The sequence below is a fragment of the Tinamus guttatus genome, unplaced genomic scaffold, assembly GCF_059628265.1.
Source record: "Tinamus guttatus ecotype Peru unplaced genomic scaffold, ASM5962826v1 Tinamus_guttatus_pri_ptg000056l, whole genome shotgun sequence".
Classification (NCBI taxonomy): Eukaryota; Metazoa; Chordata; class Aves; order Tinamiformes; family Tinamidae; genus Tinamus; species Tinamus guttatus.
Window position 1 is genome coordinate 4497227 of NW_028288590.1, and position 24755 is coordinate 4521981.

Consider the following 24755-nt stretch of genomic DNA (forward strand, 5'->3'; position numbering starts at 1 on the left):
CGTTGTGAGGGTTATAAGCACACAAATGTAAAGTGGCACTGCCACTGCTGCCTCTCATTACATTTTTAAGTGGGTGTAGCGCGAGTGCTGCTGAGCATGCACTTAGCAGGTCAGACATAAATGCCTCTGATCTGTATTACCTGAACAGCTAATTGTACGCAGTTTTACAGTCATATACAGGTAAAACAGGCATCAATAAGGAAATAGAACTGGTTAGTTATGCTGATGATTAAAATATAAATGATGATTTATGTAGACCAATTAATCTCTCATTCATGCAGCAGGTAGAATACCTTCATTCTCGCACTCATGTGCTCACTGAAGATCCCAGAAGAGAAATTTGGAGACATTGGTCTGCTAAGGGTGCATTTTTGGATCATGTTCATGGCCACAAGAGGTGGAGAACTAATGAGTCAGACACAGATGAAATACTAATCTAATTAAAATACCTTCTATGAGAAGATCCTTAAGAGACCAGACATGACTTTAATTTTACCCATTTACTGTCAGACAAATTCCAAATATCAGATCAATAGAGCTGCTGTTTAACCTAGTATTTTTCTCGTATGTCTTTCTTCATAATATTTTGTAGGATATAGTGCATTTGAATTGGAATATCCATTAATGGAACTAAATCATGGTTTATGAATGACTTACAATGGTACCAAAAACTATGTTTAGGTCAGCATTCTGGAATTAATTAGTATCGGCAGAATAGTGTAAGTCTGTAAAGAGTAAATCTGCTTTATTGGTATGTATTTAGAGCAGCAAAGTATATTGAATTTGTAATTTCCTATCGTTCTTAGGGGACTTCTACAGGGAGAATTCCTTTTCTGAACTCTCTCTGCTTGACTGTTCCCAGAAGAGCAATACTTACTGATATCAGGTTTTTTATTATTGATTTGCTCAGTATAAAGTTCTTTCATCTTCACATTTTATTTTTCTGTCTTTTTTGTTTCATCCAACTTTGTGTTTAGTACACGGTGTGGACTGCCCTGTGGGTCACCTGGAATGTTTTCATTATCTGCTTCTATTTGGAAGTAGGCGGACTTTCTAAGGTAGGTCACTTACTTATCATTCTTCAGGTTTGCGGGAGGGTGTTTTAATATCATAGCTCTCAGATTTTAAAAGCTTGGAACCACAGAGGAGCTGTGAACACACAATCTAAAATTCAGAGCTCCTATCCAAAGAGAACTCTAGTATTTGAACTTCTCTGTAGTCATATTTTGAAGTACATAGATACGATGAGTTTGAATAACAGTTGCTTTCGGGAGTAACATCTGAAAGAAAAAAGGTGTTCAATGGAAAAGGTTCTTTTTGATTGTTGAAAACAGAGTGTGGATGAAATTTTGAGTGTGTATGAAAAATGTATCTGTATTTCTGAGACTGCTTTGGAAGCGGCTCAAAGAAAAACGAAGAAGGTTAATGTAGTAACTTGTTGAACAAATTGGTCTCATAGTGAGAACGTTAATTCTTTATTAAAAAAAGTGGCAAAAGATGACTCTTTTTCACATATGAATTCAGCTTCCCATTACGTAGCACTCAATGCTTTAGGTCCCTGATTCCTTATTCAAACTCCTGATTAGCGCAGTAGGGTTTGGTGGAACTATTAAGTTGCATGTTACAGTCATGCAAGGGAGCACTTATGTTTAGCATAGGTTATGTTTATAGCACTGTATCCACTGTGAGTTCCATATAATATCTGCTGGTTAGAAATGGAGGATGCTGATCTTTGCCTACAGCAATCATATCAGTATGTTGGTAGAATAAGTAGTATTATTACTAGAATAAATGTGGTAGACAATAAAATTAATAGTAATTGACTTAACAATATTAATTGCATTAATCTTAATTCATGTAATGCTTTAAAAGAGTTGTTTGCATGACTCAGTTCAGATGGGAAAATTTGTGATGTACATCCTTTATTGAGATCACCGTTAAACCTCCTGACTTTCAGATAGCAACCAACAAAAATCTGGTGAAAACCATTTAATAAGGTATAAAACTTAATTTGTTCAGACAGTAAATATTCCATTAAAATTAGTGATAGCTTCCTTTGGTTATAAAACCTCCTAAAGAAAAGTTATAATCGTTTCTGTTTATTTTTTCTCTGAATATGATGTTGCTCACCAGGAGTAATGGATTTGATAAGTAAATGAGTTCAGTTCACAGATCAGAGTAAATGATAATGCTGTTAGATTCTCATCTGAAAATCTATTAAATGAACAGGAGGACAATACACCAAAAAAGTGATGAATGCCCAAAGTAATTGTTCTTTTTTTCATTTTACATTATACCTTGAGTTTGTTTTTAAGTCAATTATAACATATATAGCAAGATATATGGCTTGAAATTCTCTAACTTCCACTTTCACCACTGTGTTTTACTTTTAGGTCTTTTTATTTATCATGTATGACAAGTTATAAGGCAAAACAAAAACATATCATAGGTATAAGTAAACAGTTTTTATTATTTATTTATGTTGACCCTTGAATTTGGGCGGAACTACTCTATGCAATGTACAATACTTCTAAGTCATCTGTATCAGGACCAAGTTAGCAATAGCAGAATCAAGAATTTTAAGTGAGGTACAGAGAATCCATTTAATGCTAATTATGAAAATTGTGGTAAAGATTCTGCAGTCATCAACAGTTAGCAGTCTTTTTGCATTGTATTCATAAAAACCTGGCTATTTGCAAGTTTATGGATATTTGACACTGGCTTAATTGGGTCCCACATTTTACCAAGTGTATTAGGTTGAAATTTGCTTCATTGCTTTCCATGAGTTTGTTCCTGTGTGTCAGATATGTTGCTATTAGTAAGATATGTTAATGTCGTTCCTAAAGGAAACACTATCAAAAGCTTTTCAAAAATGGTTAATTCCTCACTTTTGAAATCTCATCGGGGAATATTCAATTTTTCTTGTGTGATTGTCCTATATTCACATTAAAAATAAGTTGTTTTTTTTCTGCAATTAATACAAATTTCTTTCTTTTTTTTTTTTTTTACTTCTATTGACATACTTTCAGGAAAAATGATAATAATGTCTGGCAGCTGACTGAATTTTTATTTTTAAGCATGATTGTATATATTTGCTCTGAATAGAATTAGAGTTAGCCTTACCTGGAGTTTAGTGAATTCATTAGTTCTTCCATCAGAAGATATAAATTGTCACAATAATAAATGGCAAAATGCCTTTATGTGGAATAAGCATACAGTACAAACAGACTACACTTTTCATATATGCTAATAGAAAAACCCCTGGCAGCCGAAATCAGCTGAAGCTCAGATCTTATTCTTGCAACTGAAAGCAAGATATTTTTGAGTATCTCTGTTTGAACTATGCCAAGAAGTCCCATTAAGACTGATGGGAAAGAACAAGGATAATTTATATCTTTAAAACATTTTTCCTTCGACTATAATGCACAATGCCTGTTTTTTTTCCTGGTAAATTGATTGTTTTAAGGCACTCCTTGACTTTTAGCTTAAAGCTTATGCATCTAGTACAGCAAGGTCTTCAGGCTTTTGATCATGAGGAACAGAGAAGAGCAAAGGACACTGATGTCACTCACCCTTACAGGGTCAAACACAGTATGTGTGACTTGATCCTTTATATTCTTCTAGAAAAGCGTGACCTTTTTTTGGTAGGCGTGACATGAAAAAAACTCAGTTGAAAACACATTTTGTGTTTGAAAATCTTTAGCCAAAAATAGTTTCATACATTCTCAAATATTCTGACCCAAATTCCCATCACAGTTTCTGTTTGTAATAATCTGGAGGGCTGAACTGGTAAATCTGAGGGGAGGAGGTGGGAAGTGGGTGGTTGGGAATATAAAGAATATATATATATATATATATATATATATATATATATATATATATATATGGCTGTAGGCTAGTGGTCAGGAAATTCTCTTGGATTTCTGCTCCCACTCCAATTAAGATCATATTATTTTATGTAAAATGGAAAAGCTTCACAGAGGAGATTGAAAACAGCCCATCCCAGAATAACTATACTGTATTAATCCAGGCAGTCTCCTGTGAAATGGGTGATATAGATTCAAGTCTTTCCAAGGGGGCAAGGAAATAAACCTGACCCACAACCTGAATGTTGTAAGCAAAAGGCTGAGAAAAAAAAAATCTTCCTTGTTTTACAGGGTATCTAAACCAAGCTGCTTTTTAACTTTCATTAGAGATGTAAAAATATAATTTATTGCTTTATTAGGAACAAAGAAATTGTGTTTCATCAGAAATTTTACAAGAAAGACTTTTTTGGTTAACCTAGTATTTTCAATTCTTTTTTTTTCTTTTCTTTTAGCAGTGCAACCCCAGCAGATCACTATTTGTGTAGTACTAGAAAAAGTGCCTTCATGAGGAAAGAAATTTACTTACACTTTTCATTTCTACTGTCATAAAAACTGAAAGTGTAATTTCAGGTGTTAACTATCCTGTTGGACAGACATGAAACTGTAATTACATGTTCTTTTAATCCTCCACTGCAAAATGACAGATCACTACATCCATACACTTTCAAGCTGCTAGGTTCATTAATGTTGTGTGGATCTTATTCTATGTCTCAAAAAGAAAGTGTGTTCAAATTGTTGCTTTTAAGAGTATAGACAAAATTTAGATGTATAAACATGAACAGAAATCTCAAGAACTAAGAGTGAAGAAATAAAACACTAGGAATTCTATGGAACATGTTTCCAAATATGGTTTGCCTACATCCTATCTGAAACTGTACTACAAATTATGCCAGAGGCTGTCATTTTTAAGGTTTGAATATTCCTCTTAAATGTTGCTCACAGAATTTCTAACTCATTTAAGACAGTTCTCCATCTTCAGCACTACACTGTTTGCTGTACTTTACAAATACAGCAGAGATTTGCTTTGAAATCTCTTTTACATTACGAAGGAGATTTCATTCATATGTTGCATGCAGCTAATATTTCTGCCACTTACTACTTTAGATCTGAATTGAAAATAGTGGCATGAATTTGTATTATCATTTGCTCTGCCCATTGATACTTTTTGATAGATTGCTTTTCTACTGATGGTTTTTGTTGTGATTTACTGTCACATTGGCTTTTGTGTTTGGTTGCCCTTCATCTGAGCAACTGTATATTGGCATATTTTTCTGCAGAATGTTACATCAGAGTCGAATACTATTGAAACACAGGGATTTGGGGAGGTTTTCCACTTCCTCTTATTAAACTGAAAATATCTATTCTCAGTATCATATCCTCTTTAAAAGTACCTTATCACCTTGAGTAGTTCTGTATTCTGCATGCCTACTCTAGTGTAACCTATAACATACTTAAGCAGCTATGCAAGATTGGTGACTTCGTTTCCTATTCTGTGACGTTCCTGTTTGCACATTTTTCTCTGTGGCATGCTGCTTGAGTATGAGCTTTTGTATTTTGTGTATGTTAATTAGTAAAAGAAGAAAATCTTTTTATATATATATATTTTCCTGTAAGATTTAATTTGAATAGAAGTTCAAAGTCTCTGAGAGTCCTGGAGAGCTTTAATAAGCTGGAGACCGAACTATAGATTAAATTGTGATGCAGATATGTAGTTGCTGTGTAGCATTTTAATTCCATTCAAATTTATTCCATCAGAAGACAGATTATTAAATTTCTTACTGCAAAAGCTGTGGGAATGTAGAAATACATATTATACATTAGAAGTCAGAGTGATCATTTGGGCTATGCTAGAATCCAGTTCCTACTAAGTGGTACATACTATTCTGTCCTTAATTATTGTGCAATTATATCTAATCATCTCAGGTGGAGTAAGCTTAGGTCAAAAGACATTATATTTTGTAATTAAAAGAGAAACAAAATATATATTCATGTCCTTTTTTTTAATATGTAATGAGAACATGAACGATGTTTGGATTTAGGATAACTGTGAAATAAAAAGTGATTGTTACTCTTAACGGTGCTGATATAAGTGAGAAAATGGAAACAATTATTCTGGCATAATTAGCATCAGAGTTCTCCTCGCTGGGGCAGCTCACTGAAGAAAACAAAGTTGGCAGCATTCGTAGGAGAGGAACAAAAAGTAATAAGCAAACCAGTACCTATAAGGAAAATGTGGAGGAGAAAAAAGATTTCTACAGTCCTAAAAGAAGCCTGGAAATGAGGCATAATAGATTACTCATATGTAAGCCTTCCTTATGTGGATGAAAGAACTCATTTTTTTTTCATATCTACTGGGGAGAAGGTCAAAAATAATTTGATGAGCACATGGCGAAGGTTTTGGTTGGGTTTTAGGAGGAGGTTTTTAAAGGCACTGTCTGGGATCTGTAGCTGTTACAAAACCTTATTATTGTTACAAAACTTAAGAACAAGGTAAATAAATATCTATATGGAATGATCTATTTTTACTCTTTACCAATAAGCTGCAGTCAAGTCACTGCCCATGAATAGGTGAGAGTCAGAGTGAAATGAAAAAAACTCAGTGGCTTAAATCTTACTAACTCCAGTGGGCTGACTTTCTGCTTTAGGAACTTAGGATCACCCTAACTTTTCTATTCATGCTGAGAAATGGGACACAGAAAACAGGAGGCTCTGAGGTGGCTGATAGCTGCTGTTGAGTTTGCACAAGCAGTGGTTAGTGTTCAACCCCAGGGCACCAAAGTTGAGGCAACGTGGACATTGCTGTTCACTCTTGGTACAGATTAGGCATCTCTTTTTATCTTCTTTCTTGGTGGATTGGTGGATTACTAAGTGAATCCAAATCACCCCCATGGATAGCAACATACATCTATCGCAGAGGAGAACATGGCAGTGGTAACAGTGCATTTCTTCGCTATTAGATGCAGTACATATATACCTGTCCAGTCTAGCAGAGAATTTCTTCCCACACGCCTCTGAATCTTATTAGTTACTTTTGGTTAGCATCTTTCTTGGGCCTCGAGAGACTCCATAAGCATTATTTTCTTATTCTCCACACCTCTTCTGCATGTCCATTTGGTTTGGCTGATGCTGTTAACTGCTACTGTGATGTGCACAATAACAGATCACACTAAAGCAACGGGTGTAGCTCTAGGCATTCAGCATTTTCTAGGAATCACAAATGGCTAGTTTTATAGCAGTGGTTAAATATACTGTCTTCCTAGCATGCTGTAATGAAGCTCAATTTGCAGAAAATAAAATGGATGAGAGGATAGTGTTCATTTTTGTGAAGTTTGGACCTTTCTGCTTTCTTCCCTCCCTGACTTTATTATTCCAAAAGGGTTTAAAGAATTGTTGTTTTAAAAGTAATGTTCTAGAGTCTTCTTTGACAAAGAGAAATGAAGTGTATTAAATTAAAAGCTGCTAAATTAAATGGAGTTAAAACAGTATAAAAAGAGACAGGTTTTAATGCATTCCTGATGCAATCCATTTCATCCTTGGCTGTTTTTCTTTCTTTGAATCAGCTTTCATGAGGAAAGGTTAAAAATAAATGTTTAGAAATAGTTGTCTCTCCTTTATTCTTGAACCCTTTCCTGCAGGAAAGGATCCACTGAATGTTTTTCCTAAAATATAAAACTCTAAAATGACTTTTCTTGTGCAAGTTACGCCTCCCATCCTGCTGCTTTCTCACAATAAAGAGAAATAATATTCAGTTTCAATTGTATTTAATATTTTTCCGTAATGTTCTGTTCAAACAACAACTGTTTGAATTTTTAACTACAGTGGCAATAAACCTGGAATCCCATTTACTGCTAATTTATGCAGTGCAATCTTGAACAGCAACAACATTTCAGAGCTCCAAAATAATAACTCTGGCCTTGACTGATATTAGGTACTGTTAATCATAAATTCAATATGTTAGTGGTATGCCTTTTAATGGTATTTACAACAGTATTTTCCATCATTAGTATATGTATCAACAGAGGCTGCATGCAGTGGTTTCTCTTTAGAATACAATGACTGTTTCCATTAAAAGTTAGAGAACTATTAGCTGAGAACTGTGAATTCATACCTGTGAAACTATGGAAAAGTGCTTTTACTTTTAACTTTTTTTTTTTCTCTGACATAAAGGGGAACTAAACAATTAGGAACTAGAGAGCAGAAGAATATCATTTAGGACTTCTGTATTGAAGGTGAAGTCAGTATTGCTCCAGTTCAAAATTTCGAACCATGAAGTGGCCTCAAAAATTTCTAGCTGAAGTGGCTTTATGGAAGTTTTTATTTGTTTGCCTTCTTAATGTTCCAGTTTTCACATAACAACACATTTGTTATTCAGACTGTGTCACCCTACTGTGCAAAGTTGTTGCATCATGTAAATTATAATAAAATATAGGGTTGTTGTTGCAAGGAGAGTTATAGCTAGCTTGGTGGTACAACTTGAGCATAAGGTCATTCTTGGGAAAAAAACAAATTCATGTGGAACAAATGGGATGCACATAAATGCTGCCAAAACTACAAAATCTGTCATTCTGATGTCAATTCATTTGTTTAGGAGATATGATCACATTGCTAAACAACTTAATCAGGAATACATTCCAGATGGCACAAAAAAATTGAAGTCCATATCTTTGCAGGTGACATTTACAGTGGCTCATAACGTCATGTACAGTTATAGTTCTCTAAGGAGAATTAATGTTCTTTTATACCCGTTGATGCTAAATCCTAAGACTGATATTCCGAAAAGGCCACTATCATCTTCATTGATTTAAATAAGTGAGATGATGTATCTCTGTGGCGTTTTTATTTAATAAGCTGTGGAAGATGCATGGGTGGTTGGTTTTAGAAATGATGGTTTGATATATATCTGGTGGGTTGACTGGCTACAAAGATAAACTTAGTAATACAACTATTGCACTCATATTTGTTTGATTTCATTAGATACTCTCAGATACTCATAGAATCTTGGTTTTTTAATTTTTTCAGATCTTAAACAAAATGATAAAATGTACACAGTCTCACAGGGAGTGGCTTGAAAAATATCTCCAAAAAGAATTTGGGTATGAAAAAGAAACAACAGTGAAGTCCCGGTGTGATACTGCACTAGCTAGTGAAGGTGGAGAATGTAAAGCCCTGAGTACTTGTATTATATCTGTCTGAAGACCATAGGAAGCTTTGAAAAGTGTTTTTAGATGTAGAGTAAGAACATGCAGGATTAGGAGTCAGAGCATGTAAGGATAGAAAGTGCCATCCAGTCATCTGCTCTACCCTCTTGTGTATAAAAGGTCATTGCATTTTTTTTCATTTTCACTGTGTTCAGAATAATTTTAATATGTGTTTAGCAAAAGCTTATTTTTAAGAAACAATGTGATGAATCCATCACAACACTTGGTAGTTCATTCATGTGATTATTTAGCTTTACATTTAAAGTTATTTTATTTATTATTTGTATACATTTTTCCTCTCTTAAATATTCAACACTTGCTTCTTATGAAAGGATTTAAATACTACCATAAAATCATATTTCAGTCAATAATTGTTCATTAGGTCAGAAGTTTGAATGTTGGTTCTCAAATCTCTAGCACATGCTGTAATTTTTGCTTTATCAAGTATCTGTCTGTCACTTTATCACTCTTCCTCTCTCAGTCTACTCACAAGGAAGCTGGTGAATAGCTGTTTGTGAGTACTTATCATGGAAAAAGATGGATATATTATTTTTCAGCAAAAGATGCCCAAGGATGACAGATTGAATTCATTAGTTTATTCATCAAGAGAGAAAAGGAAATCTCTCTGAGCCATGGTTCAGTTGTAAACAAATATGACAAATCTGTCTACAGACAAGAGTGAATGTAGGTTCAATTCCTCAGGGTGTTATTTCATATACTTATTGACAATTTAATTTAGTTTGCATTGATTATGCTTAATTGTAGAAAAAAGGAAGAGTTGCAGACGTTTTGCTTGTGTTTTTGTTTTTTGAGTTTTTTTTTCTAAATGAGGTATCTTCTGGCAAAACTGCAACTGAAGATATTTGGATTACTTTTTTAATCATGTTCTTGATTACCTGGATCGACCACATCTGCTGTCTGTCCAACAGTTTTGCTCGTGGTGGTGTTCCTGACTTTTGTCAGGAGCTTTGCTCCTAACTGGTGCTTACGGATTTGAAACCCTAATGCTCATGCTGGTGCTATATATAGCCTGCCTAGTTCAATTTTATGTAAGCTATTTTTCAGTTGTATTGTAAGCTCTAGAATTTTAGTGTGGAGTTCTTCCTCCTTACAGGAGAGTCTGTCATTTCACCTGCCTACTTGTAAATATTCACATTCAACTGATGTCCAGTTTCAAGGCAGTTTTATTGTTTTGAAGTGAATTTGCACTACTTCAGCAGGTTTTCTTTTCATTTGGAAATAATGCTTGCTTGGCAGAAAACATAGGGTCTTTTGGTAATAAGTTTTATATAAGACAGTTGTAGAACTTGATGAAAGCACAGAAGAGTTATTGTTCGTCATAGTAGAAACTAAAAAAGCTTTTCTTGGAAGTGATGATATCGAAATGTATGGGAGTTCCAAGTACGCCAAATGAACCTTATAGAACTTGATAATAGCGCAACTTCAGGGTATCTCTTGGATAGATGTGTTGACACGGGCATATTTTGAACTGGAAAGGAAATATGAGGAGTAGAATATTGTTCATCATCTTCGGATACTGTCCAGTTAACTTCTCTTGCATCCTTTGGGGTTCAGGAACTTTGCTTACTTTAGGGGAAGGGCAAAGGACAGATCAAGTTTCCTTTATTTTTCTTGGATTCGCATTCAGCAAGCTAATTGTGGTTAGTTTAATAGTGTTTCTTGGGTAAGCCTCAAATCTATGTCCAAGGTTTCTGTGTTGACAATCTTTTCTTTTGTGGCATGCTGAATGTTTAAGTTATGTTGATCTGTCTTAATTAGAAGGCTTTTTGATCATGTAGGTCATAGTGTCTTAATCTTTGTGGTTTTAATCTTGGACCAAGTTTATCTCTTGCATTTTGTTACAGTGTAATAATTTATTTAGTGTCTGTCAGGTGAGGGGGTTTTCAGATCCGCTGTCAAGTCGCAAGGGAGTTGGAGGCATTGTGGCTTGCCTAGATGATTATATTCTCTTTCTACTGCGGAATCACCTCCCTGGCTTTTCTTTTCATTTTCAGCTGTCCTTCAGGGAAATTCTTCACACATATTGATGATGTGACTGAGTTTATTATTCATGAGAATAATGACTGAGTATCATCCTCCTTTGAGCAGACTTCTTCAACTTGGATTAATGGGAAAAGAGTGATAGAATCCTGTTGGGGATTTGCTCGACCTCCTGCCCTCAGCTTTGCAAAGCAGTTTATTGTCAGGGTGGCTTTAGTGCACTAGGAATAATGCTGGATCAGTCTGACCTACTCAGTCAAATGGGGAAGGCAGAGAGAAGAGGTCACAGTGATGGAAAGCAGTGCTTGCCTTAGGCCATTTTCCAAGGGCAAATGCTATTTGGGAATAATTTGATTGTCTCTGTGTTATAACAGCATCACATTTCGTATATTTAGATTCCCTCTCCGCAAATGTGATTGCGGACCATGTAGAAGCCCTTCTAAGATGTTGTTTTGGAAGTGCTTTCCTTCGCAAGGGAATAATATAATATAGCTCCCTGTTGACAACAACCAGGCTTTTGCTGTTCTGTTAATGCTATGGATCTTATTTCTGCATGCTGGGAAGCAGCTGTTTTTTTTTTTTGTTTTTTTTTGTTTTTTTTTTTTTTTTGTGCGTGTGTTTCTCCTTTTCTTTCCCTTCCCTTCCCTTCCCTTCCCTTCCCTTCCCTTCCCTTTTGGATTCAGTTTTGATTTTATGAGTGTTTGCAGAAGAATTTCCGATTATCTCAAAGCTGTTTGAAGAGTTCAGCATTTCTTATGCTGCAACTACTCAGACTTCCTGAGCTGCCTGATGAACCCCTCTATCTAGCTTTGCTGTGGGGGACATAGATATTATTTCTGAGATGTAAATTACCTCCCTGAAGAATAATTGAAACAGAGGTTCACTTCTGTTTTCTATGACGTGTAGGTGATATCTTCTTTATTTCTTCAGGTTTTATTTTATTCTTTAGGTTCCCCAGACTTGATTAGAAGTGATCAAACTACCACCTGTCTTTCTCATGATACTGCCGCTGCTGGTTCTCCTTTAGAACCATCTTACCCTAATTAAATTAACATTTGTTTTTCTTTGCCTGTCATTGAGACATTCACAAGTGCTTTTGGTTGATTCACCTCGAGGATGGGCTGTTGGATAAACAGCTACAGCCAGTGAGGCAAAAAAACTCTATCTGTGTCCAACTACGAAGAAACTGATTTCCACTAGATGTTCACCCCAAATATACTTGTACATTCTTTTACTTCAGATCTGTTCCTGCTATTCTGGGGCAACTTTCATGTGCTTTGCATCTACCTTGAGTTGCTTCACAGTGTCTTCTATCCTTACATCTTTTTTTTTCATGAGATATCTATTTTTATTATGCTTGTAGACACTGCATAACTACTGTAAGCATTAGCATAGCCATGATAATAGTTATTTTGAGTCAGTGATATAAATTTCATCATTTAACAACTTTTTTGGCTATTTTATGTTTGGAATGTATATATTTAATAGATCCGATGATTAGTTAAAAATATCCTTTAAAATCACATATTAAAAACTATAAAAAATTAAAGTAAAAGTAGATTTCTTTTTCCTTGTGTGTTTCATCTAGCATTACCATTTTCTTTAAAACTTCTCATTCCAGTCCAATGCAATACAGGATTATTTGTGAAAAAGTTTACCTCTTGAAAGTCATGTGGTAGACTAATTTACATAGTTTTAAGATATCAAAAGATCAAAAGGTTTTAAAAGATTATTAGAGAGTTTTTAAAGACTCCCAGATGTTAGGAATGCTGTCAGTGTCTTCTCCAGTCCTAAATGTCTAGCTAAAATCACTTTTTATATCTGTTAGTAGGCAACAGCATTCTAGCATTATATTAACTTTTTTTTTTTCCAAACAGTTTTTTGCTCTAGGCAGCAATTTCCAGTTCAGCTGCATGTCTTATTTCCTGGCTCTAGGCTCTATTACTTTGTACTTGTCTATACTTTAATAAATTTTGTTTCTCTGAACCCAGCTTACCAAGTAGTCCAGATGGCCCTGTACAGCTGCCTGCCTTTTCATTATTTACCATTCTCTCTCACTTTGCGTCTTTTGCAAGGATACCCACTATCAGCAGAGATTTTTTATTTACTTCTAGATCACTGATGAAAATGTTGAATAACATCGGGGCTTACATAAATCACAGTGAAGTTCCACTAGGAATAGGCCCATTCAACTATGATTTTCCATTGACAACCATGATAATTAGCCAGTTTTCCATCTACATAATTATAAACCCATGAAAAGTGTTCTGCCATTCCATTTTTGGTATGTTTTATGAATGCCCTAGAAGAATGCCTGTAGAAGTGTAAAAGTAAAATATATTCTTACAGTTGCTAATGTCAGATAAACATTTATCCTCTTGAAGTAAGGAAATGGAGTTTAATTTAACAAGTCCTAATGTCTCATGAAATCTGATTGACTGGCATCAATTCCTCAACATTGTTTTTTTATGTTACCTTTTCCTCAGTTTCACTGGGAGTGGGGCTAGACCAACTCTTCTTGAACTATTGCATGTGCCACTTTGGAACCTTGCCTCAGCTTTAAAATTCTCCAGTCCCCTGAAATTTCCAAGATTTTTTTTTTTTTAAATTAACTCATCTACTTAGCTGCATTCCACATCCAGCAATTTTAAGATACATTCTTAAGTGAGGTTGCAAGTTATCCAGGCCTGAAGATATAAAACCATTTATAAATTAATAGATCATTTATTCATGGTTCGGAAATTGCTTCTGCTAATTCTTATTCTACTCTTTACTAAATAAAGAACATCATAAATATTTATTAGATACATCTACCTTGTCTGCCACATAAAAAAATTACAGTCTTCATCAACCTACCAGTAGTTCTGTATCATCTCTATAATTTATTTTGTTCCTAATAAGCTTAATGAACTCCCTCTTAGTACCCTTGGCCTTACTATCATGGATTTTAGCTGACATATTTTTCTTCTACAATTAATTTTCTCCACTATATTTATATCTATATATATTTATATATTTCTAATTTATATTGACTGAAATATTTTCACCATTTTTATTCCGATTTCTTGAGGAACAGGATGATGCAGTCTAGGGTGTGTGTGTGCATGCGAGTGAAACTGTTTATGTGTTTGTAGATTGATGAAAACTTTTGAACCTGTTGACAAACAAATTTTCACAGAACAGATCTTTATGTTGGAAGTCTTGTACATGAGTGTACAAGTCTTGTACAAATGAAAACAAACAAACAAAAAAGGAGACAGAAGAGGAAAAAGAGGAGGTTTCGTGGTGCCCTCACAGAGAGAAATGGTGATGAAACCTCACATTAGAAACTCAGCGCTTGGTTGTTTTTATGCAACTAGCAAGCATGGAGCTAAATAAGACTTCTTTAGGGAATGATTGCTATTTTTGCTATATATTGCTTTGTTTCAAAATTCAGGTTTCATTTCACACTAAACAAGAGAACCACCACAGTGCAGAAGTTGGAGAGACACTTCTGCCTTGTCTTCTTCTCCCCAGAGGATGCCAGCAATGGGCCTAGAAGCCTTAACTTATTAACCCTTGAAATGCTAGATGCCAGTCACCTAAAACCCCCACAATCCTTTCAGTCACTTACTCAACACCCTGGAATTTTACTGAATCTTTACTTTCTCCCATGTCCTCAAAACAGTATGGAAAAAAAAAAGTCCTTTTCCTCCCCCTGTTGAGAGGCATCTTTCCTGTGTTCTTGGTGTGCATAACCCCCACAGCTGCTTCAGAAAAGTGATGAGAGTAACACAGGCCAATGGACTGCGGGTTCTTGGGTCCTGGATGAAAGTTAGAGGGAAGGTTGTACGACAAAATACATGAACAAATAGCTCCGAACAAACGGACTCTATCAAAGCTCTTGTAATTGAAACAACTGTGCTGTTAAAGAAAAAGAAAAGAAATTTGGCGGAGATGTTTAATCAAATTTAAAAATCACTATATTAAAAACCCTCCCACCTTTGACAAATTATTTCAGAAGCATTTAATGGATGGTCTTTTTTCTGCTCTTTTTGATGCTATTAAATGTAAAATTTTTCAATGTGATGTCATCAAATGTAAATTTTTCAATATGTAGACTTTCAAAAAAATTCCTCTTTATAACACTACATTTTCCAGTTGCTTAGAAGTTTTCTGTACGCTTTTTTTTTTCTGCAGCCCTAATTCAGTGGTACATATGATTTACTTTAAATGCCCAAATAGTCTCATTAAACTCAATAGAATTACTCACTTACTATGTGTTTACATTTTTTGCTGAAACAGGACTAAAAAAAGGGGGCACACTCAACTCCATTTATTATATATTAAGTTTTAGAAGGGGCTAGAAAAGTGAATTATTTTTCAGGTACAAAATTCTTCTTTTATGCAATGAAGTTGAAATGCAAAGATATGGTATGTTATATAAAAACATATTAAGTAAATGATGATGAATGTATCTGACCATTACATATTTTTGTATATAAAGCTCATTAATGTAGTGCCTAAAAGTATCTCTTAATTGCATTTTCAACTCATCTGCATTGCATTTACTTGTATTGACCTTGTATATATTACTGTGGAACCTGTTTTAATGTTCTTGTGCTTTTGTACTTTATACACTTGTCCAAGACAAATATTAGGTGAAAGAAATTAAATGAATTTCCATTAAAAAAAAGAAAGTTGAGGAAGAATGTGTAGAGGTATGAAATTTGGGTTAATGTTTTGCTTTTAACAATCATCAGCCTTAGCTTGCTTTTTTAGTGTATCTTTGAGACATTGAATGCTTTAGGAAACACAAAATTGTGGTCCTTATAAAGAAAAACAAAACTTCTCAAAATTTAGGATCCAAATAGTATTCACAGTCAGGAAAAAAAAAGTCTGTGTATAAAAAACTGTATGTTGATGTACACTGTGAATAGGTCTAATAAACAAACTTTCTGATATTGCTTGTCTTTTAATTTAGTATTTGCATTTTAAGTTCCTATATTTGCATGGAAATATAGATGTGAGCCTGCATTTAAGTGTTTTGCCAACAGTAACACAAGTCTGTGCATCAAATAAGTATGATTTAATAGTTCATGGGATTCTGCTCTGCTTTTCTTACAGAATTATCACTCCCTTTTACTTGTAATTCCACTTGCCTTCACAGCTTATTTTGTCAGTCCATTGAGTGGGTACTTATTTCAGGTTGTACTGCAGATGAAAAGAAGAAACACAGAAGCTTATGAGTTACACTGTGAACAAGAGAAGACATTGCATAGTAACTATATATAGTGCTGAAGACAATAGTATTTCAATAGCTACAGTACTATCTGTTCCTTACATATGGACAGATGCCATTTTTAGGAGGAAATGTAGGATTTCATTTTATGAGCATTTCACTTTAGGAAATATTGTGAAAATTTCGAAGTTCTTTGGTTTTTGTTGAGCTGGTATAAACTGGCATCGCCTCAACAAAAGATATTGAAGCTCTAATCATACAGATTGGATAGATAGATAGAATTCTAACTTTGTTAGTAAAAGTTTTCCTTTAAAGAAAATGAAGACACTCATGTGCAAAATACGTTAAACTAAGAGGAGAGATGGAGTGTTTCAAAACTACTGGTCAGTGTGTTTGATCATCTAAAGGGATGTAGAAGGACCATGAAACTTAGAAAAAAAGGGTGCCCTTTGCTCCTTTGCCAGTCAGACAGAAGCTTCAATAGCCTCTTCTGCCTGCTCCAACAAAAGTTGTTTCTTTTTCTGAGAAGGAAGACACCCTGGATGGTGGTAATGTAAAGCCCACTTAACACCTATCATGCATTTTTAGGGATGCAGAGAAAGGTTCACCCAGGGCTCTCGTAGGCTGAGGTGGAGTTTCTGCAGCGAAGGCTGAGGCTCAGCGGCATTGCTGGGGAAGTAAGAATTGCTCTGGGAAATCTTGACCATACCAATCACTACCCATCAGGAAAGGAAGGACTCTGCAGTGCCACCTCATTCAGCTACCAGGGTAAAAGGAATTTTGCTGCCATATCCATTTTACATAAAATACTGTCCACCAACTCATGCCGTTCTGCTTTGTGTCCCTGAACTGCGTATTTGTCTTCTATGTATTTCTTTCATACTTTTCTTTCGAGACAGCTGTTTTTTAGGTATCTGACCAACAGAAGACAACCTTAGGATTTTTTTTCCCCTCAGCTTCTCTGTGTTTTGAGATGGGACGTGGGTGTTGTAGCATTCTGGAATACCACCATGACATCTCTTCCTTTGCAGAGATCAGTAGCCCCGAGGAACTGTATCTGCAGTACTATACGAAGACAAACTAAAACATTGCTTGCAGTTGCTGGGTGTTTGGTAAAATTGGCCACTTAACAATTGATGCGTGAGTCCTAAAATGTATTATAGGTCTTTGATAACTGGATACACTTTCAATCTTATATTTGAGAAGTAAATGTAAGTTAAAAGAGTTATGTTTATCTAGGTAAAAAGCAGACTACAGGTTCCTGAAATCAATGACTCTCAGAATTGCCAAAACATTGGATCGTATGCATGAATAATTTAAATCTGTTTTGTTAAATGTGCAAAAGTCAAGTTATCCTTGCAGTGAGACTCACTGTAAATTGCCAGCAATTTACTGTGTTTCTGAAAATCACTGCAGCAATTTAAAGAAAAGATTAGACCTCTTACTATACACATGTGACATTTTCTTGATTTAAACTGTCATTCTGCAAAGCTGTTAACTGACAGTCAGAGTTTAGGATGAGGTTATAAAGTTTAGTGAAGGACTCCTTGCAACAGAGTTTGAGCTATATTTCTGCTTGGGTAGAGGACAGTGCAACTGAAGTATGTATGCATGCAAATTAGCATTTTTAGGGGAAATTATACATGATCTTTTTAGACATTCATGTTCTGCAGTGTTATATGGTGCTGTGCTGACATTTTACATCTCATAAACATAGTAATATATTCTGAAATACCTTCTTTCTCCTGAGATATGTCAGAAATTTTGACTATAAATGCTACAGATAACTGGCAGTATAGCAATATGCATCAGTTTCATCATTTTGTCTTGTCTCCCTAACTGAAGTTTATCAGAGTTGTTCCTGAAGATGATCTGTTGGGATTCAGAATATCATGGTGAAGTGAAAGGGGTAATATTAATGTCTTAACTTACATTTTTTAAAGTATCAGCTAAACTGGAAGTTCTGTGGGAACTGTTGTTCCCACTGTGTTTCTGTGGGATGCGGATGTACAATGCTTGCTATGTCTCCTATAAGGAATATATTACATCACTGTCTTAGCTACCTTCTCTTTGACAGCACGGGAGCCATTTCAGTCTAGGTGACAATAGCAATCACCCTCTCTGTCTTTCTATAGTGACCTTCAGAAATGAGAATGCATTCACACTTGCAATTACTCACAAATCCTGTGTTCCCTAGAATTTATTTTTGTCATGCAATAACTCCTGCTCAAATTCCCTGTCTTTCCAAATAGTTGCAAAACACTTTCTCGTAACCTGTCATTCAAAAACTGTCCACTTCTGCAAGCTAGTGGTCTTTGGTATAAACGAGTCATCATGGCCAGGGGATGATTCAGGAGCCAACAAACAGAGAGCTTTAAGTTTTCTTTTCTAAAAGAACACTTTGCAAGGTTTGCCCACAGTTACTACAATTCATTGGCAATTTTTCTACTGAAAGTTTCAATCTCAAACTCCCTTGTTTGGTGGAAAATAACAGGAATAAGACATCACTAGATGTTGCACAAAAGGTTTTGCATAAAAGCTTAAGAAAACTGCTTTCAATAACCCTCTGAGAAGGGAAAAAGACAGATAGCCTAAAACTGCATTGCCTGGCATATTGTGCATATGTGCCCACTGAGTAAAATCAGAAAATATAGTATTAGCAGAGAATATCTACTTCTCCATTACCCTGTTGGTATACCAGATTCTCAGCAGATAGGCATGGAGAGGAATGATACATGGTGTTGTTCATCTGTAAAATTGTTTGACTAGTATTATTTAAGGAGGGGAAACTGCTGAAGATTAAAGTGACCATAAATGCCAGAGAACATTTTAAAAGGCCACTGTGAGGAGATGCACTTAAAAGCCTGACATTTCATGAAGAAGCTTTTGGGAAAAGTCTCAGGTAGTACCATATGTAAAAGAAGACAAAGCAAAGAACCCAGGCCACCAGAATCCAAATTACTTGCAAAAACACTTTAGTAGGTTGTCTCTGGAAGGCTGGGAGCACTCATGTTCAGCTGCTAAGCCAAGATACTGAGAGCTGAGAAGCACTTGTGCTTTTGGGAACAAGAGATGATGAAAATGTGCTAATACAGATGGTTGCCCTAATACAGTTTGGAATAAAGACTGGACCACTGTAAACCAGGCAAGCTACAATTGCAATGGGCAGTGACAATTCAGTCTTCTGGGAACTACTCTGTGAACTGTCCATCTATGTGCAAGAAAATGTTGAAACTTCATCACAGAAGTTAAAAACTGAAATGGTTGGTGAATACAGCTTAATTAATCTGGTCCAGTCCATCAGTATTTCCTGAATTATTTAATAATTAAGATAAATAGCCCACAAGCTAGTTCCAAGTGGCCCATCAGATATATTCTCAGCTTTTGATTCTCCAAAAGTGCAAAAGTCAGCACTAAATTGGACCAGCAGTAGTAATTATTTTGCCAGCCAGATCTTAAGCATGAAAGATACAGGCTGCATGTTATTCACAAGCTGATCTGACCAGATAACAAGAGCATTACATCGAAATCTGTGGAGGAAATACAGTGCCTTTTCTGACAGTGTCTTCAAAAAACTCCTTATGAGAAATGGCTAAGTGCAAGTTTCTGCCTCTTTTGCACAATTAAAAACTAGCTCTATTTCCAGGGTCAAACCTAAATAATGTATGACACCAAATTTGCTTTCCAAATTATTTTTATAATTAGTATTAAAAGCTTTGTTGCCATGTGCATGTTCATTTACTTTCTCTCTCTTTCTGCTGCCTTCTAACTAGAGAACCATCTCCAGACCGTTTGCTGTTTGTCTCCCTCTTATTTGACCTGATGTTGTCCTTGGCCACCTGGCAAGGAACAAACAAAAGGCTTCTAAAATAGATATATGAAAGTAGCAAATAGCACAGAAGCAGGAAACTTTCTTAAATTGCTACCACACATATTGCCCTGACTCAAGTACAAATATTTGCTGTATCAGAACAGTCTGATTAAAACCTGTTGCTTTAAGAGACATGATTTGAAAAAAAAAACGGCTGATTCTAGTATTGTTGTGAAATGTATCTTAACTGCACAGTTGATGATTCTTCCACAATATTCAGTCTATGCATGAACTGTATCTGGTTTTGCTCTGAGGGAGGTGCTGTTAACTTTTAACATACATTCAACTGGATTTTAAATAACTTAATTAACAAAATGCTCTGTAAGAAAAATAAACTTGCAAAGAAATTTGCTATTGCTTTTCATTTTAGTACCTTTTAAATCAAATTGTTACAATAATAAATCCAGAGAGTGGAAGTTTAAGACTAGTTTGAGGATCCCTGCATTACTGGATGCAATTAAGAAAACATAAGTGACATTTCATGTTATTCTCTATCAACACAGTGTCTAAATCATATTTTAAAATATTCTGGGACATATAGTTCATAACTTTTGATTACTGTGAAGTTCTGACTTTCTGGAGTTGCTTCATCTTTCTTTTTTTTTCACAAAAAAAGAGTCATAATGGAACAAGGGACTTTTTGGCAGTTCAGCTTAGCAGAAAACTACTCATTGCTGTCTGTGGATTAGTGTTTGTGTCACGCAACATCTTCCCATCAAATCCCTTTGTTATTTCAGTCCTGTTATTTTATCACAATTTCTTATATTGGAAAATGTAAGCTTCTTTGACATCTACTTATCATGAATTTTGGAGATCTGTGGATCATCTGGGTTCATTGCACTTAAGGAAAATATTTTCTGATAAACAATGAAGATATTAAACTGATTAAAAAGATGCAAGCATATTCTTAATCTGATAAATTTGGGGTTACCAGAAGATCTGAAGAAAATAACCAAAGTGCTTTGCTGTGAATTTATTGATTATGCCCTAGCGAACTAGTTGGGTGGTGTTAAGTAGTGAATACTACAGGCATTCGGTGCTCTAACAGTCTCTATATAGATACTTGATTTGGAGAGTTGTGCCTTTTGTGCCATTCAAAGGGATAAAGGAAATGGTGCGAAGGGGTGGTTGGTTTTGCTTTTATATCTGTAATTATCTGAAAGGACTTAAATTCCTCTTGATGGGGAAATAGCTTCAGCTTCAGTATTCCAAGTCCTAGTAAAGAACATGTGATGATTTTCCTCACTAAAAACTTTAATAACTTTACTTACCTGATCCACACATCTTAATTTGACTTATGGCTTTAAGATTATCATTCAGCCCCACTATCTGTACATTTTGTATTACGAAGTGGTGTATAAAACATGCAAAGTCTTTTCGAGGGCAGCCTGAGCAGCAGCCCTACTGCTGCTGCAGTTGGAAGAGGTTGAAAAATATCATTTTAATTTTCCCATTTGCATCTCAGAACTCATAAAGCTCATTCACTTCCCACAGCCTTCAAGCTACTGACACACCTTTCCATAACGAGGGAGGATGTTAATAGTCCCATTAATATATCAAACACTGGTAGTAGAGAGGCTGACATTTCCATACTTTTTTTTTTGGTCAATGATTAAAGTAATGAAAGGTGCCAGTTAGTCATTTGGGAACTACAAGATACATCAAAACTTGAAAGGTCAGGTAAATTAAGGGGAAACATAGGGCTGGCTCAGAAGGCTGGGCATTAATTCCAGCTGGTTTCCTGGTATTGATTACCCAGATTGTGAGTGCTCATTTATGGGCCAGGAAGCAGCTAAATCTCTTTGCAGGCCATTTGTCTTCTTTTGTTTCCTGATTGATATAACAGGTTTGAAAACTTGTGGTAATGAAACTGGCTGCTAATTAGACTAGTCTTTAGCAGTAAGGTTTTAATATTTTTTCCTCAGTGCAGTTAAATACAGTTTGTTAAAATCATGTCTGTTTTCCTTTGCAAAGTTGTCTACAATTGAAATAATTATACAATGTGAGGAATAAACACATTTTCAGTTTGGGAGCAATTTCAGCACTAGGTTTAAGAGGAAATCACTGATTTTAAAATCTGTTTCTCTTTGGCCATCTTTACACAATTTACAATTATATTATTCTTTTTTAATATCATGCATAGTAAAAAGTTGGGAGAATACTTTCTTTATTTGGAACATCTAACAATATTTTATTTGATGCAAAACATTCTATCACAACATTTTGATGTAACTTTCCCTAGCATAGACAATTTTTTAATGGTCGTGCAGGTATTTTTCAGAACGACAGAGCAGATGTTTTCTATATATATATATGTATATGTATATATACATATAGCTAGATGTCTTATTGAGGTGCTTGATACTGATTATATTCTCTTTGGTGGAAATTAACTTTTGATTTTTACTTGCATTTTGAATAGACTTCATGTATTTTTATTTCTGATGGATTGCAACTTTAAGTTAAAAAGTAAATAATACACATTTCCTCAATGTCTTTCCATGTTAAATCATGAGCTAATTATCAACAGGTATCAGTAATGAAATCCTATCTGTGTTGACATCTCACTGTGTCCTGCCAGAAACTGTTGCAGGCAGTTGCATGATCTACTCACATAAGCTTTCATAACTTTCATACTTATAATTTTATCATTTAGGTCACTCAAATGGGTATTGCTTTATTTTAGCACATTGTTATCAGAGTGAAATGCACTTACTTGAATATGTGAGAAAGAAGTGCCAAAGTTAGAAACAAGTATGGACTTGTTAGGAGGGTAAGTAATCCCTCCTTACTCTTAACATCAGGAGATATGTCATTTTTTTTGTCATGAAATATAATTGCTCATTTCAGATCTCCCCTGGAAGCTGGATTTAGGGAGATGTAGTAAGCAGAAGTGTGCATGTACACACACAGGAAAGGTATCTTTAAAAGGAATATTAATATTGTCCCCGTTTTTCTTCTGTGTTCTATTATGCTCTTTCTTTTGGAAAAAAAAAAAAAAAAAAAAAAAAAAAAAACAAAACTTTTCTACTCATTTAGGAAAAATCCAAGATTCTATTGTTTTATGGTAACCAAAAGAGGCAGAAAATATTGTTGGAACTTGACACCTTCTAAATAAATTAGACAAAAGAACTTGTTAGAAAATTCTTCCAGGCATTTTGTGAATAATTTGTAGCAACATATGACCTTATACTTCTCAAAAGGTAAATCTTAAATGTATCAGCCAGAGCCATGAAATAAGCCACCTATTTTTTTCAACAGTAACTAAAGAATAAGTCAATGTAATTTACTCACATAACTTTTTTCCATATGTTGAAACCAAACAGTAGAAATCAGAAAACTTTAATAACATACTTGGCTGCTGGAGTAACTTTGTTAATTGAAAATTTCATCCTAGTGCATTTCTCTTGCCATTTTTAATAAATCTTGGCAGATATCACAGTTCCTGCCTTTGCTTCACTATCTTTTCCTCAGGGTTTTTTGAAGATGTTCTTTCCCTTTGCAAACTGACTGTCATGTAATAGAGCTGTTGGATAATCCAGCAAATCAATTGCTTGTGGCCCACACCACATACGTTTATATTTCCCAGACGAACCAAGCGAGGCAAATTTCTCAAAGCAAAAAGTCCAAGAGAAATTAGTGTCTAGGTCTGCATCCTGTTAAGGGTGGTTCCGTTTTCTGAGTTGACAGGGTAAAATGGGGCAGGATTAAGAAAAAAAAAAAAAAAAAGGAAGAAACTTTCATTCAGTCACCATATGCCTTTGTATAACCATGTCACCTTTATATAACCTATAGTTCTGTGATATAATCTCTTTCCTAAGCAAATCAAGTCCTACCCATCATTTATCACAGATCATATGATTATATGATCCACAGCACTGTCAGATTTTGCAATATTATATTGGATTTTGTGATCCATATACCACATAAATATTTGCAGTTGTAATTCAGGATTTGTTGAACATGATAGACTTCTCTTGACACTAAACATTCAGTATAATCTTAAGAAAATCCTTTATCTCTCTTTTTCTTTTCTGTCTACTTATGAGTACTGCAGCTGCCTTTCTTATGCAGATGCGCTCCCCTAAGACTTCTGCTCTATAAAAAGTCACAAAACCATCTCATCTAGCATAGAAGAAGAGTAAGGGTGCTTCTGAACTGCTGAACACACTGCTCTTATGCTGAGAATTTCTATATTCAGAAAAGAACCAACTGAACAACATATTTAACATCTGAATACTTATTTTTCTCCAATAAACAATTGGTCACACCCTGAGAAAAGTACCTGTAGCAGCTGCATGTACTTCTTGTTTTTATATTCAGCTACATAGAGGGTCTGTAGATAGAACTGCTGCAGTTTAGTAGTTTAGGAGTTATTATACAGTTTTACACAGTGTTGTAGTCTTACATTATTGTAAAGTAAAACACTCCTATATTTAAAGTTAAGCATAAAAAATAGGGAAAAAATGTATCTTTGCTTGAATTGTACCAGATATATAACTTTTCTTCTTTCACCTAATTTTTAGCCTTCTTTCACATTAAAAATATAGAAACTTATAGCTCACCATTTTCAGGATAAAAATGAAAGATGAGTGGAA

At 35.0% G+C, this 24755-nt stretch overlaps 1 protein-coding gene across 3 annotated transcripts in view; it reads left to right on the plus strand.

Annotated features, from left to right (window-relative positions):
• Positions 1-24755, plus strand: part of NKAIN3 (sodium/potassium transporting ATPase interacting 3) — a 322807-nt gene that overhangs the window by 163378 nt on the left and 134674 nt on the right. For all 3 annotated transcript variants that reach the window (XM_088540165.1, XM_088540166.1, XM_088540164.1), the window contains exon 3: positions 978-1058. In XM_088540165.1, the coding sequence (XP_088396291.1) occupies positions 978-1058 (81 nt within the window). The remainder of the gene's footprint in view (positions 1-977; positions 1059-24755) is intronic.